Genomic DNA, 15,674 nt, shown 5'->3' on the forward strand with positions numbered 1-15,674 from the left:
ATGTTCTAACACAAGATTTTAACAGGTGCTGCTATTGAACTTACCTGTAAAGTGTTATATAATAAAAACCTGTTTCTGTTCTGGACTTTCAATGAGACTTTTATGGAATATTATTCTGAAAATGACAGAGTTCAAATAGGAACAACAGAGTAAGTACTTCTTTTTTTATGTTTTGTACAATTATAGTTCTTAAAACTTAAAAAAATGTTTTCACTTGCATTGTAGCGTGTCTTAAAATGAATGTAAAAATTGAAGCTAATAAAAAATAATACAATCTTTAAATAAAAATAATTTAAAAAAAGTATTGGTGTTTTCAGGAATAACTTGGGGAACCTGGATTTGCTGCTTTTTTGTAACACCAGCTGTTACTAAACTACAGCTCTCAGCTGCCCACTCCCACAAGAGTCGTCCTGCCATGCTACAAATAGTATTTTAGTAATAGTTATTGAGCTATATATTTTAAAGTACCAAAATACACTTTTTTTGTGATTTATGGTCTGGATTTATAGTCATTGTTATTCTAAATGTGATTTATTTAATCTTTAATTATATTTACCACCGCCCTACTATAAAATAGTATGTTTTGTGGTGATGACTCCTATTTAAGGAGAACCTGTCAACATGAAAGCGCAGTCCAATCTGCTGGCACCAAGTTATAGAGCAGAGGTAGATGAGTAGATTAATATATAGTTTTGTAAAGATTCAGGATAACTTGTGAATTAGTCATTTAACCACTTCGCGCCAGAGCCTGTTTTTGCCTTCGTGACCGGGCCAATTTTTTCAATTCTGACCACTGTCACTTTATGAGGTAATTACTCTGGAACGCTTCAACGGATTCCACTGATTCTGAGACTGTTTTTTCGTGACATATTGTCCTTCATGATAGTGGTAAAATTTCTTCGATATCACTTGCGTTTATTTGTGAAAAAATCGGAAATTTGGCGAAAATTTTGAAAATTTTGCAATTTTCAAACTTTGAATTTTCATGCCCTTAAATCAGAGAGATATGTTACACAAAATAGTTAATAAATAACATTTCCCACATGTCTACTTTACATCAGCACAATTTTGGAACCAACATTTTTTTCTGTTAGGGAGCTATAAGGGTTAAAATTTGACCAGCGATTTCTCATTTTTCCAACAAAATTTACAAAAACATTTTTTTAGGGACCACATCATATTTGAAGTCACTTTGAGGGGTCTTTATGACAGAAAATACCCAAAAGTGACACCATTCTAAAAACTGCACCCCTCAAGGTGCTCAAAACCACATTGAAGAACTTTATTAACCCTTCAGGTGCTTCACAGGAATTTTTGGAATATGGAAGAAAAAAATTAACATTTAACTTTTTTCACAAAATTGTTACTTTAGACCCAATTTTTTTTATTTTCGCAGGGGTAACAGGAAAAAATGAACCCCAACATTTTTTGTGCAATTTCTCTTGAGCGCGCTGATACCCCATATGTGAGGGAAAACCACTGTTTGGACGCACAGCAGAGTTCGGAAGGGAAGGAGCGCCATTTGACTTTTTGAATGTAAAATTTGCTTGAATAATTAGCGGACGCCATGTTGCGTTTGGGGAGCCCCTGATGCGCCTAAACAGTGGAAACCCCCCCACAAGTGACACCATTTTGTAAACTAGACCCCTCAGGGAACTTATCTAGATGTGTGGTGAGCACCTTGAACCCCCAGGTGCTTCACAGAAGTATGGAACATTGAGCCGTAAAAATAAAATTTTCACATTTTTGCAACAAAATTGTTTTTCAGCCTCCAATTTTGCATTTTCATAAGGGTAACAGGAGAAATTGCACCATGCAATTTTTTGTGCAATTCCTCCTGAGCACACTGATACCCCATATGTGCGGGAAAACCACTGTTTGGGCGCACGGCAGGGCTCGGAAGGGAAGGCGCACCATTTGACTTTTTGAATGTAAAATTTGCTTGAATAATTAGCGGACGCCATGTTGCTTTTGGAGAGCCCCTAATGCGCCTAAACAGTGGAAACCCCCCACAAGTGACCCCATTTTGGAAACTAGACCCCTTAGGGAACTTATCTAGATGTGTGGTGAGCACCTTGCACCCCCAGGTGCTTCACAGAAGTTTATAATATTGAGCCGTAAAAATAAAATTTTCAAATTTTTCCCTCAAAAAAATGTTTTTCATCCCTTAATTTTGCATTATCATAAGGGTAACAGGAGAAATTGCACCATTAAATTTGCTGTGCAATTTCTCCTGAGTATGCCGATACCCCATATGTGGGGGAAAACCACTATTTGGGTACACTGCAGGGTTCGGAAGGGAAGGAGCGCCATTTGACTTTTTGAATGTAAAATTTGTTTGAATAATTAGCGGACGCCATGTTGCATTTGGAGAGCCCCTAATGTGCCTAAACAGTGGAAACCCCCAGAAGTGACACCATTTTGTAAACTAGACCCCTTAGGGAACTTATCTAGATGTGTGGTGAGCACATTGGGAGACATAATAAACAAATCAGTAGCAGGTGAAGAATTGGTTTTATTTATTTTTTACGCCGTTCCTCGTGCGGTATAAGTGATGAGATTACTTTATTCTTCGGGTCGGTGCGATTACAGAGATACCAGATTTATATCGGGTTTTTATGATTGACAGCTGTCACACACTAAAAGACGCTTTTTTTTGCAAAATCTAGTGTTTGCATCGCCATATTTTGAGAGCTATAATTTTTCCATATTTCGGCCAACAGAGTCATGTGATGGCTTGTTTTTTGCGGGACGAGTTGATATTTTTATTGGTACCATTTTTGGGTACGTGACATTTTTTGATCGCTTTCTATTCCGTTTTTTGGGAGGTAAAATTAACAAAAACCAACAATTCAGGAATTGTTTTTTGAGTTTTTTTTTATGCCGTTCTGCATGTGGTAAAAGTGATAAGGCAGCATTATTCTTCGGGTCAGTACGTTTACAGCGATACTACACTTACTGTATATTTTTTTATGTTTTGGCGCTTTTACACAATAAAACAATTTTATAGAAAAAATATTTTTTTTGCATCACTTTATTCTGAGCGCTATAACTTTTTTATTTTTCGGCTGATGGAGCTGTATGGCGGCTTTTTTTTTGCGGAACAAGATGACGTTTTCAGCGGTACCATTTTTATTTCCATTTTGCTTTTTGATCGCATTTTTTTCCACTTTTTGTTTGGCGATATGAGGAAAAAGCATAGTTTTTTGCTCCGTTTTTATTTATTTTTATTACGGTGTGCACAGAAGGAGTTAGTTAGTGTGACAGTTTTATAGCTCGGGTTGTTTCGGACGCGGCGATACTAAATATGTGTACTTTTTTTGTTTTTTTGCATAAATATACGGATTTATCGGTTTAATATTTTATTTATTTATTTAGATTTATTTTGTGATTTTTTTTTAACAGTTTCAAAACATTTTTTTTTACTTTTTTGTTACATTTTTACTTAGTCCCTGTATGGGACATTAATTTTTATTTTTCAGATCACTGATCTCATGTAATGTAATAGACATATATTACATTACATGAGATCTTTGCTGACTGTTTCACAGTCAGTGTCTCCTGCCAGGCTTCAGCTGCAGGCTGACCCTGGCAGGACACCATATGTGGCAGATCTGGAGGCGGTCATGTGACCTCCAGCTGCCATAGCAACGCCAGGTCCTGGAAGCTATCAGGGGTCGTTGGAGAGGTAAGTAAGACGACCCCCTCTCTGTCTATCTTCTATATGCCGCGATCACTATAGATCGCGGCATATAGAAGACAGCAGAGGGTTAACATCACTGGGACCTGATCCAATCAGGTCCCGATGAGGTCCCCTATCAGAGCTATCGCTCTGCACCGCACCCGCAGCAATTGCAGGACCCTCGGGGTCCTGAGCGCTGCGGGACCACCCTCCGTTTTTAAACGTCGGCGCTGCACAGAGCCCAGGCAGTGCCGACGTTTATCTACAGCGGGCCGTGGCGAAGCGGTTAAACCTGTGTTTTTCTGTGTTTTCGGTCCAGTGGGCCGTCCTACCAGTGATTGACAGCTGTCTCTGTATCCACACTTATACAAAGAAAGCTGATAGGACCGCCTACTGGACCAAAAATCCCAGAAAGAGAAGATGATTAAATGATTAATACACAGGTTATACTGAATTTACTCGGCTCCTCTTGCTCTATAACATGGTACCTGCAGATTGGACTGCACTTTCATTGTGGCAGGTTCCCTTTAAGCAAGGGCACTTGTATATCGTGCCAGGATGGTAAGAATCATCGGGGGCCATTTTATTACTTACCATGTCATGTAGCATTTCATGCCAACAACTTTCAACATCTTTGATATCTTATTCTTTAAGTAACCTTTAGGTGATTATTAGTATGTTCTGAATCTCCAGTTTATCACATATATAGAAAATAATAAAATACTTTGTTTTACCTATAGTGAAATATCTACAGAAGATGAGACACAATATTTCAGAACTTTGAACTTTACAAAAGTTATTGAAGAGGACTACAACAGACAATTTTACTGTCACGGCATGTCTTCAAAACTCAACATTTTTTATTATGTTACATTCAAAAAGCCAGGTATGTATTGAGATCTTTTTTTTTACAAGTAAAATACATGGAGGAAGAAGGCAATCTCACCATAAGGGGCTTGAAGTCACCAGATTTCACAATACGAAAGACATTACCTTATTAAAGGGAACCTGTCAGGTCCCCCGTGCCCCCAGAACCACCAGCAGTTGTGTCTACATATGTAACTACCCTGCCTAACAGTCCCTGTATTACATTACACATAAACAGATCTTTAGAAAAAGTATTTCTAATTTCCGTTTATGATATGTAAATGAGGCCTTTGACTAGTCGGCCCACTTAGCATGTTATCACACCCCTGTTTTATTTTTCTAATATATTTATTTTAATAGGGGAAATTCTAATTTTTATGTTGTTAATATTTAAAATATTTTTTAAATGTTTTTATTTTACTTTTTACTTTTTTTTGTAGTCCTTTTAGGGGACTTGAATCTGCAATCATTCAATCATTTATACTATATACTGCAATATGACTGTAATGCAATATGTAATAAAAATCACGGTCTCCTAGGATCAGTGGAGCACTGTAATGATAGGCAGATAGCTGTACACTATAAATGCCTTTGTAAGGCTATGTTCCCACGATGATTATTTGGTGATTTTGTGATGTTGCTGATTTTCTGCACCAATTATGTAAATTATGTTACTTGCATTGTTATTGAGTGCTTTTTTTTACATGCTTTTTTGTCACATTTTTTATGCTTCTGTTTTTGTCTCTTCTTGTTTTGTCATGCTTTAGATGCTTAGTTTTTGACACTTTCTGGTATTTAACTTTGACAAAACTTTACTGATGCACTCATGTGTGACTTACATACTTTTTTAGTGTTACTGCAGCGGAAACGCACTTAAAGCGCATATGCATTTTTTTACCTGTAGATTTTTTGCTTATTATGCAATCCTATGTGCAATCTGCACACAAAACATGTTCTGGATTACAAAGACATGCATCACAGGTCAATTTACACATCATAGGTAAATTGACCTGTGAAGGTTCATAGTCAATAATGGTGAATAATATATATATACAGTACAGACCAAAAGTTTGGACACACCTCATTTAAAGATTTTTCTGTATTTTCATGACTATGAAAATTGTACATTCACACTTGAAGGCATCAAAACTATGAATTAACACATGTGGAATTATATACTTAACAAAAAAGTGTGAAACAGCTGAAAATATGTCTTATATTCTAGATTCTTCAAAGTGGCCACCTTTTGCTTTGATGACTGCTTTGCACACTCTTGGCATTCTCTTGATGAGCTTAAAGTGGCAGTCACCGGAAATGGTCTTCCAACAATCTTGAAGGAGTTCCCAGAGATGCTTAGCACTTGTTGGCCCTTTTGCCTTCACTCTGCGGTCCAGCTCACCCCAAACCATCTCGATTGGGTTCAGGTCTGGTGACTGTGGAGGCCAGGTCATCTGGCATAGCACCCCATCACTCTCCCTCTTGGTCAAATAGCCCTTACACAGCCTGGAGGTGTGTTTGGGATCATTGTCCTGTTGAAAAATAAATGATGGTCCAATTAAACGCAAACCGGATGGAATAGCATGCCGCTGCAAGATGCTGTGGTAGCCATGCTGGTTCAGTATGCCTTCAATTTTGAATAAATCCGCAACAGTGTCACCAGCAAAGCACCCCCACACCATCACACCTCCTCCTCCATGCTTCACGGTGGGAACCAGGCATGTAGAGTCCATCCCTTCACCTTTTCTGCGTCGCACAAAGACACGGTGGTTGGAACCAAAGATCTCAAATTTGGACTCATCAGACCAAAGCACAGATTTCCACTGGTCTAATGTCCATCCTTGTGTTCTTTAGCCCAAACAAGTCTCTTCTGCTTGTTGCCTGTCCTTAGCAGTGGTTTCCTAGCAGCTATTTTACCATGAAGGCCTGCTGCACAAAGTCTCCTCTTAACAGTTGTTGAAGAGATGTGTCCGCTGCTAGAACTCTGTGTGGCATTGACCTGGTCTCTTATCTGAGCTGCTGTTAACCTGCAATTTCTGAGGCTGGTGACTCGGATAAACATCCTCAGAAGCAGAGGTGACTCTTGGTCTTCCTTTCCTGGGGCGGTCCTCATGTGAGTCAGTTTCTTTGTAGCACTTGATGGTTTTTGCAACTGCACTTGGGGGCATTTTCAAAGTTTTCCCAATTTTTTGCACTGACTGACCTTCATTTCTTAAAGTAATGATGGCCACTCGTTTTCCTTTACTTAGCTGCTTTTTTCTTGCCATAATACAAATTCTAACAGTCTATTCAGTAGGACTATCAGCTGTGTATCCACCAGACTTCTGCATAACACAACTGATGGTCCCAACCTCATTTATAAGGCAAAAAAATCCCACTTATTAAACCTGACAGGGCACACCTGTGAAGTGAAAACCATTTCCGGTGACTACCTCTTGAAGCTCATCAAGAGAATGCCAAGAGTGTGCAAAGCAGTCATCAAAGCAAAGGTGGCTACTTTGAAGAACCTAGAATATAAGACATATTTTCAGTTGTTTCACACTTTTTTGTTAAGTATATAATTCCACATGTGTTAATTCATAGTTTTGATGCCTTCAGTGTGAATGTACAATTTTCATAGTCATGAAAATACAGAAAAATCTTTAAATGAGAAGGTGTGTCCAAACTTTTGGTCTGTACTGTATGTGTATGTACATACATATATATTATAACTTTAAAAAAGAACAAAAGCATGCAAGTGCCATTGATAGTTTCATAATGTTTTTACAAATATGCTACTTTTCTAATTTCCTCCTATATTCTTTGTTGATTGCAGATCCGAATTTCCAAGGATTCTTAATTGCTTTTTTTATGTCTGTGTTCTTGGTTATCGTTATAGCTATTATTGCTATAAGAATATTTAAAGTTGACATTGTCCTTTGGTATCGAGGTTCCTGCTTTGCTAAAACAGATCAAAAAGGTATGTTTTATTTATCGGGATGAAAGAGTTTGTCTCCTAAAAATGTCCTCAGTCTCATTTTCCCATTAGGGCTTATGGATGTTATTGGGTTTGCTCTATATGAGCCAGAATGGACAGATGCACTGTAAAAGTGTTGAACACAAGGTGAAACCAGCGTGCTCATATGTTACTTGGATGGTTATTCATATGAATGCATAGCATGTAATGTTACAGTTCTGCTGTAGTGGAAACACGGGGACAGATGCAGTTTCCCCCAGCAATAACAGATCATCATCCATGGATTGGGTTTAAACTTTGGCTTTGTTTTACAAAGGGCTTATCATAGTGCGACAACAATCAGCAAAAGCAATAAGGGATAATGATCACCAGAGAAACAAACATATTAATTCAATAGTACGTTTATTTTCGCATAGTTATTTAATATCTATGCAATTCAGATTCAATCGAAATGCATTCCTTTAAAAGTAAGTTAATTGGGTTTTCCATATAGTATATTCAGTGGTGGACACAGATGGAAGAGGGACCTGTGCTAGGATAGTATATGGGCTCTTTGCAGCACAATATTGTGTCTGTGACAGAAGGAGGTGGAATTGGGCTCCCTTCTCTCTTGGGCCCCTATGTTGCTGCACAGGTTGCGCCATTGGAATGTCTGTCCCTGTCCCTGAATCTATTGTAGTGTTTTTCAGTCCCAATATGTGGATTCCAGAAACTCCACTACTCACGGGGTTGTAAGTTAAAGAGGTTGTCCGACCCAGAAATCCATTTTTTTTAAGCCAATCTGTGCGGTATTGTAATATATAACATCCCTATAAATTTTGTTTTTTGTTTCTCTCTTTCGTTCCTCCTGAATTTCACTTGTATTCCCTGCACCCACTTTTTTTTTTACCTGCGGCTTTACCAAACTTGACAGCTCGCTGTGCTTTATTACTTAACCTCAGGGCCAGAGCTTGCACCGCCGGGCCTCAGCGTCCCACACTGCCCTCTGCCCGCCCTGCCCTCTGCATCTGTCACTGCACTCCACATCACATCCACAGTGGTGATAGAGCTTCACGTCTCCACATCACCCCTGACTTATGAGTACTGTGAAGTGAAAAGTCTCTAGTCATGTGTGTGCAATTGTGTAAATCCGTGTGTGTGTATTTACATATATACCTTCTAATACACTTCATCTGCTGCAGTATCTCAGTCTATAGTGATGTGTGTGCATGAGTGTAAATATGTGTGTATATCTACATATATAACTCATAATACACTTCAGCTGCTGCAGAACCTCATAATACACACCTCAGCTGCTGCAGAACCTTATATTTCACGCCCCAGCTACTGCACAACCTTATAATCCAGATTTCAGCTGCTGCAGAACCTCATTATAGACAACTCAGCTGGTACAGAACTTCACAATACATCTTAGCCCTCCTTCACATGTATGCGTGAAAGTGTGGCAGTGTCCATTTTTACCATCTATGTGTAGGTGTATGTCGTCCATGTGACACGTACCGGAATAAAATGCATTCAAGAAACTACTGATTTTTATGTGTTAAAGATGTGCAAAGTTAGTGATACAAAGAGAGATAGATAATAGATATCTGGCAGATATATAACTTCACAACCACACAAGACATTACAAAATTGCACCCTTTAGTGCAGGGGTCTCAAACTCGCGGCCCGCGGGCCAACTGCGGCCCGCGGGACAATATTTTGCGGCCCCCCGCCTGGAAAAGCACTTAGCCACCTTAGTCCCCTTCCCTCCGGTACTTGAAGAAGATGAAGTCGCCGCTCTGAACGCACTTGGTGCAGGTAAGCCTCCGGCGGTGTTACACAGCGGGCAGCGCTCCACCGCCAAGTACAGTACCTCGGCGTCTCACCAGGGGGAGTAAGTGGCGGTGGAGCGCTGCCCGCTGTGTAACACCGCCGGAGGCTGACCTGCACCAAGTGCGTTCAGAGCGGCGACTTCATCTTCTTCGATGGGAGGGACACGGAGAGGCAAGTACCGGGGGGGGGGGGGGGGGGTAGGAGCTTGGGACCCCTCGGTGCACAGGGCGCGTTCATAGAGAAGACACGTCTCCCAGCTCGGGGCTTCCCTTGCGCTGGGAGACGCCATGACAGCAGCTTCTTCTTTTGTTTTCAATCTAGTGCAGGCTTGGAAGAAAAAAAAAGTGGGGCGTGGAGAGCGTGACTGACAGGCTCTCCAGCCTGTCAGTCACGCTCTCCACGCCCCACTTTTTTTCTTCTTCTTCCCAGTCAGGCGACAGGACGTTCTGCCATTGGAGGCCCTGCATGGGAGGAGGAGACGCAGGGGTTTCTCAATGGGCGTCTCCTTCTCCCTGGCTGTGTTGTGATCCAATCACATCAAAGAGTGTCACAGACAAGGAGTTTTTTTCTTCCTGGCTGTGACTCTCACTGTGATTGGATTGAGGCACATGGAGAAGGAGACGCCCATTGAGAAACCCCGGCGTCTCTTCCTCCTTGATGCTCAGTATTAGCATACAGGGCAAGAAATATACAGGGGGGCACAGCAGAGTGGAGGAGTGCTATTTTTATAAACCAGACCAGGTGCGTGCCCACCCTAAAGGTATTTGGCTACTCCTGTGAGTAAAAATCAGGTCCTCTTTAATGTTGCCGAAGGTCATGCTAGGCAGCTAGGGGGACTGGGAAACTCTATTTCCGCTCATCCAGAGCACCTTGTGCTGAAGTGGGTATCTCAAGGCACCATAGGCCTAAGTTTTTGCTACGCAGCCCCAAATATGTCTTGCTCAAAGCCTGCAGTGAAGAGAAAGGTTGATGATGAGCACAGACAATTTCAGGAAAAGTGGGAAAAGCAATATTTCTTTATTGAGCACAAGGGCATCCCAACTTGTCTTATTTGCACAGAGAAAGTTGCAGTGCCCAAAGAATACAATTTGAAGCGCCATTACACAACTAGACATGCTGAGGAGTATGCAAAGTACCAGGAAGATGAGAGAGCCAACCAGGTTGCTAAACTTAAGACATGTCTGCTGAGGCAACAAGATTTCTTTAAGAAAGCAACCAAAGAGAATGATGCAGCAGTCGAAGCCAGCTACGTAGTTAGTATGATGATTGCTAAAGCAGGAAAGTCATTTAAAGAAGGGGAATTTATAAAAAAGTGCATGTTACAGGCTGCAAGTATTATCTCTCCAGAAAAGAAAGGTCAGTTTAGCAACGTCAGCCTTTCTTCCAACACCGTGGCAGAGCGCATTTCTGACCTTTCAAGTGACATTTATGATCAACTGTGTGAGAAAATAAAATGTTTCAGTGTATACTCAGTCGCTCTTGATGAGACCACAGACATCACCGACACTGCCCAGCTTGCAATCTATGTCCGGGGTGTTGATGACAATTTTGAAGTCACAGAGGAGTTGCTCTCACTAGTTCCAATGCATGGCCAGACCACCGCCCAAGAGATATTTCACCAGCTGTGTGATGCTTTTCAGAATGCTGGTTTGCCTTGGAGGAAGTTTGTCGGAATAACAACTGATGGAGCGCCATCAATGATCGGGAGGAAAAAAGGACTGGTGGCACTTGTTAATAAAAAAAAGGAAGAGGAAGGTTTAGAGGAGGTCATTGCTCTGCACTGCATTATCCATCAGCAGGCCCTTTGCAGCAAATGCCTGAAGTTTGACAACGTGATGTCTTTCGTTGTGAAATGCATCAACCAAATCAGATCCAGGGGCTTAAAACACAGAATGTTTCGTGCTTTTTTAGAGGAAATAGAGTCAGAATATGGGGATGTGCTCTACTTTACCGAGGTGCGTTGGCTCAGCAGGGGAAACGTATTGAAGAGATTTTTTGAGTTGAGAGCGGAATTGAAAGCTTTTATGGAGAAAGATGGGGCTTCTGTTCCTTTGCTAAGTGATCCAAAATGGCTCATGGACTTAGCTTTTTTGGTTGATATCGCACATGAGCTTAATGTACTGAATAAGAGGTTACAAGGCCAGGGGCAACTTGTCAGTGCTGCCTATGACAGCGTGAGAGCGTTCTCTACAAAACTTATATTGTGGAAAGACCAGCTTTCTCAAACAAACCTTTGCCATTTCCCAGCATGCAAGTCACTCATTGATTCAGGCACACTATTCAGTCATGAGGAGTATGTGGATGTCATTTTGAGGCTACAGGAGGAATTTGATCATAGATTTGCAGACTTCAAGAGACACAGAGCCACATTTTAAATTTTTGCAGACCCCTTCTCCTTTGATGTGCAAGATGCCCCTCCAGTGTTTCAAATAGAGCTCATTGACCTGCAGTGTAACTCTGAACTCAAAGCCAAGTTTAGGGATGTGAGTGGAAAAGCAGACAAACTTGGGCAATTTTTAAGAGAATTGCCCCCCAGCTTCCCTGAGCTTTCCCGAATGTTCAAGCAGACCATGTGTCTATTTGGGAGCACATACTTGTGCGAAAAGCTCTTCTCTACCTTGAACTTCAATAAGTCAAAGTACAGGTCTAGAATTACTGATGCTCATCTTCAAGCTGTGCTGAGGGTCTCAACTGCTTCCTCACTTACGCCAAATGTGGCTCGGCTATGCAAGAGTAAGCGCTGTCAGATCTCTAGCAGCAAGAAGTAGGCAGATAAAGCCATGTTCAAACAGTTTATGTCCATTCATGTTCTAAAAGTTAAATGTTAAAGAACTGTTAATAAAGACATTTGAATCTGAATAATGATATTTTGTAAGCGCATTTTTTGTGGAAAACTTGATGCGGCCCAGCCTTACCCAGAATCTACCTCCAGCGGCCCCCAGGTAAATTGAGTTTGAGACCCCTGCTTTAGTGCCTGGTATGTGGAGCTTATTATCCAGCTTTGTATTACCAAATAAATAAATAGATAGAAAAAATTACGTGGGGTCCCCCCTATTTTTGGTAAAGGAGACAGCTGCGGGCATATATTATCAGGCTGGGAAGGTCCATGGATATTAGGCCCTTCCCCGCCTAAAAATACCAGACTGCAGCCGCCCCAGAAGTGGCGCATCACGTTAGATGCACCAATTCTGGCGCTTCACCTCGGCTCTTCCTAATTGTCCTGCTGCTTTGGCAATCGGGGTAATAGTAGTTGGGGTTGGTGTCAGCTGTGGTTTGTCAAAAATCTCAGCTGGCATTAGCCCTTGTGTTAGTAATGGAGACGTGTCTGTAAAACACCCCCATTACTAACCCAGTAACAAAAAGGAAAAACACAAAAATATTTTATTGGAATAAACACTGACACTCCCTCGTTTACTACTTTATTTAAAAAAAGGAAAAAAACATGCAGGATAGACGTAGTCCACCTAATCTGACGTAGTCCAACAAATCCAACAAAGTCAATGGATCCTTGTTCTGACACTCCATAGACTTTGCCAACAGCCACTTCCGGGTCACGCTGCGCTGTGCTACGCTGCACGTGACTCAGCGACTCTAGACCAGATAGATAGGTGGGATAGATGGGTAGATTCATACACAGACCCACACATCATATTTTACTCACTTATGTAAAAGCCTTTTCTTCCTGAGGTTTCAGGAGAGCAGTGGGTGATCCACACCTTCTCATTTCTGTCTTACAGTCACATGAGGCTGTCATGTGACTCAAAGTCCTGGCAAGAACTTCAGACTTTCCTTAGATTGAGTGGTGGAGAAAGAAACCTTCAGCTTTATTCTCCACCATTCAATTCAGCAGTCTGTTTCTGCTAACAGCTGAGTCATTCCCCTGCTGCCTGCACATAATCTACTGCTGCCTGCGCACATTCCACTGCTGCCTCACGCTGCACGGGAAGACTGGAGGGTCTGGCAGAGACTGGGGCGTGGCATCAGTTGTGACATTACGATCAGTCTCTGACAAACAGGAAGACTCTAGTCAAGGGGTGAGCAGCTCCTCGACTCAGGAGAGAGCTGCTCACGTGGACAACATCTGCAAGGAGTTTGTATATTCTCCCCGTGTTTGCGTGGGTTTCCTCTGGGTTCTCCAGTTTCCTCCCACACTCCAAAGACATACTGATAGGGAGGGAATCTAGATTGTGAGCCCCAATAGGGACAGTGCCGATAATATCTGTAAAGCGCTGTGGAATTAAGGGTGCTATATAAGTGAGTAAAATAAATAAAATAAAGTAGGCTAGGTTACCTGCCAGGCTGAGACTGCAGGCAAGGCAAGAACCATACCTGCTTGTGCAACTCTGAAAATGTCCTGCTTGCGCAATCCTATCAGGTCCAATGTCACAGTCCTTCTTGCATGCTGCAAAGGCAAAGCTGCCTCCATTAGCAGCATAGGGGAGTGCACAGTTCGGATCAGCGGTGCTACAATGCTGCTGGTCAGAATTGTCAATCTACAGGAGTGCACTACCACTGGCAAAGCAGGAATCTGGGGGCCGGGAGTGGTGCTCTTCTGAAAATTAGCTTTGAGACAACCCTTTTTTTATATTATATTTGTGACTTAAACCCTCCAAAGTTTCCAGCGTCAAGAGGCATTTTGGACTTAGGTGTGTTTTAGATGAGGTCTTGTATCTAAGAAATAAATATCTTAGAAATCACAGTCAGACGTTTGCAGCCAAATCAAAGATGCATGGAAATGTCTAGTGATTGAATAGACCCTACACTACTGTATGTATTTATCTTAATATTTTTTATATAGATGTTTCAGATTTATGATGCTTAAACAAACAAATGATGATGATCTCAGTTTTTGCAGTTATATTCTACTTGTAGAAATATACAGGACTCTTATATTCCAGTGTAATAGTTTTGTTTTTATCAATGTTGTCACAGATGCAGATGGGAAACAGTATGATGCTTACATAATATATCCCAAAAATTCCACTGGAACCAACTCATGTGAAATGGACATATTTGTGCTGAAAGTGCTCCCGGAAGTTCTGGAGAAACAGTGTGCTTATCGTTTGTTTATAATCGGACGGGATGATCTACCAGGCCAAGGCAAGTATTCCCACAGCTTATATGCCTATAGTGTTCATGAACGGGTACAACAACAACAAGTCAAGCTATACTAAACATGTGAGGCTCTAAATGCTTTAATATATATATAATCTCTCTCGTCACAGATAGTCAGGCGGTCTGTCTCTCTCACTCTCGAAGGTCACACAAGGGAAGTCATGATAAATATAAAAGCATAAACAATGTCACAATTATGTACATGTACTCCTTGCTCTAGGAGATGCACCCCCTGACGATGGGTTAATAGTAGTGTTGAGCATTCCGATACTGAAATATCAGGTATCGGCCGATATTCGCGGTATCGGAATTCCGATACTTAATTCCGATACTTTTACAATATCGAATACCGGAATCGGAAGTTCCCATAATGCCTGCGCTCTGCAGTGTCTCTGAACGATGACAAGCTGGATGGCAGCACTCAGCTGAGATCCAGCCTGTCATCAGAATGCCATCCCAGCGTGGGAGAATTCTCCTGATCGTTTAAAAGCCGGCGGGCGGTAAAAAGCCGCCGGCTTTTAAACAATCACACAGCCCCATACTGCTTCCCCGCAGCCTCCCACCCCGATCCTCCGCTCCCCTCGCCACCTCCCATCCCGATCGTAAGTTAGGACCGGGCGGGGAGCGCAGCACCAAGGAGCGGGGAGCGAAGGACCCGGGCGGGAAAGCCGGCAGTGAAAAGACTTCACCGCCGGCTTTCCCGTTCTGTGCTGCGCTTTCCCGCCGGTTATTTCAAATGAACAGCTGAAGTATCAGGTGATGCTGATCAGCTGTTCATTTGAAGTCGCCGCGGTGCCCTCAGAGGGTTCATGTGAGTTCATGCTTGACTGCATTGCATGAACTCACATGAACTTTCCCAGTCGCACAGGTCAGCCACACCCCCCAGACCATCAGCCCGTCATGATTGGTGTGTGTGGGTGTGTGTGCGTGTGTCTGCGCGATGTCTGCGGGTGTGCGCGGTGTCTGTGCGATGTCTGCGGGTGTGTGCGGTGTCTGTGCGATGTCTGCGGGTGTGCGCGGTGTCTGTGCGATGTCTGCGGGTGTGCGCGGTGTCTGTGCGATGTCTGCGGGTGTGCGCGGTGTCTGTGCGATGTCTGCGGGTGTGTGCGGTGTCTGTGCGATGTCTGCGAGTGTGCGCGGTGTCTGTGCGATGTCTGCGGGTGTGTGCGTGCAGGCAGACATAGGCCGATGTGACACTACTACTCCCATCGGCCTATGTCTGTCCCCCGTCCACTCGTGCCA

General features: G+C 42.3%; 1 protein-coding gene across 2 annotated transcripts in view; it reads left to right on the top strand.

Annotated features, from left to right (window-relative positions):
• The window catches only part of IL1R1 (interleukin 1 receptor type 1), a 66,648-nt gene that overhangs the window by 40,515 nt on the left and 10,459 nt on the right, over window positions 1–15,674 (top strand). For both annotated transcript variants that reach the window (XM_073664785.1, XM_073664786.1), the window contains 4 exons: window positions 26–149; window positions 4,423–4,568; window positions 7,362–7,505; window positions 14,250–14,417. In XM_073664785.1, the coding sequence (XP_073520886.1) occupies window positions 26–149; window positions 4,423–4,568; window positions 7,362–7,505; window positions 14,250–14,417 (582 nt within the window). The remainder of the gene's footprint in view (window positions 1–25; window positions 150–4,422; window positions 4,569–7,361; window positions 7,506–14,249; window positions 14,418–15,674) is intronic.

The sequence above is a fragment of the Phyllobates terribilis genome, unplaced genomic scaffold (assembly GCF_046119375.1).
Source record: "Phyllobates terribilis strain yellow unplaced genomic scaffold, ASM4611937v1 Scaffold_2__4_contigs__length_985480577, whole genome shotgun sequence".
Lineage (NCBI taxonomy): Eukaryota > Metazoa > Chordata > Amphibia > Anura > Dendrobatidae > Phyllobates > Phyllobates terribilis.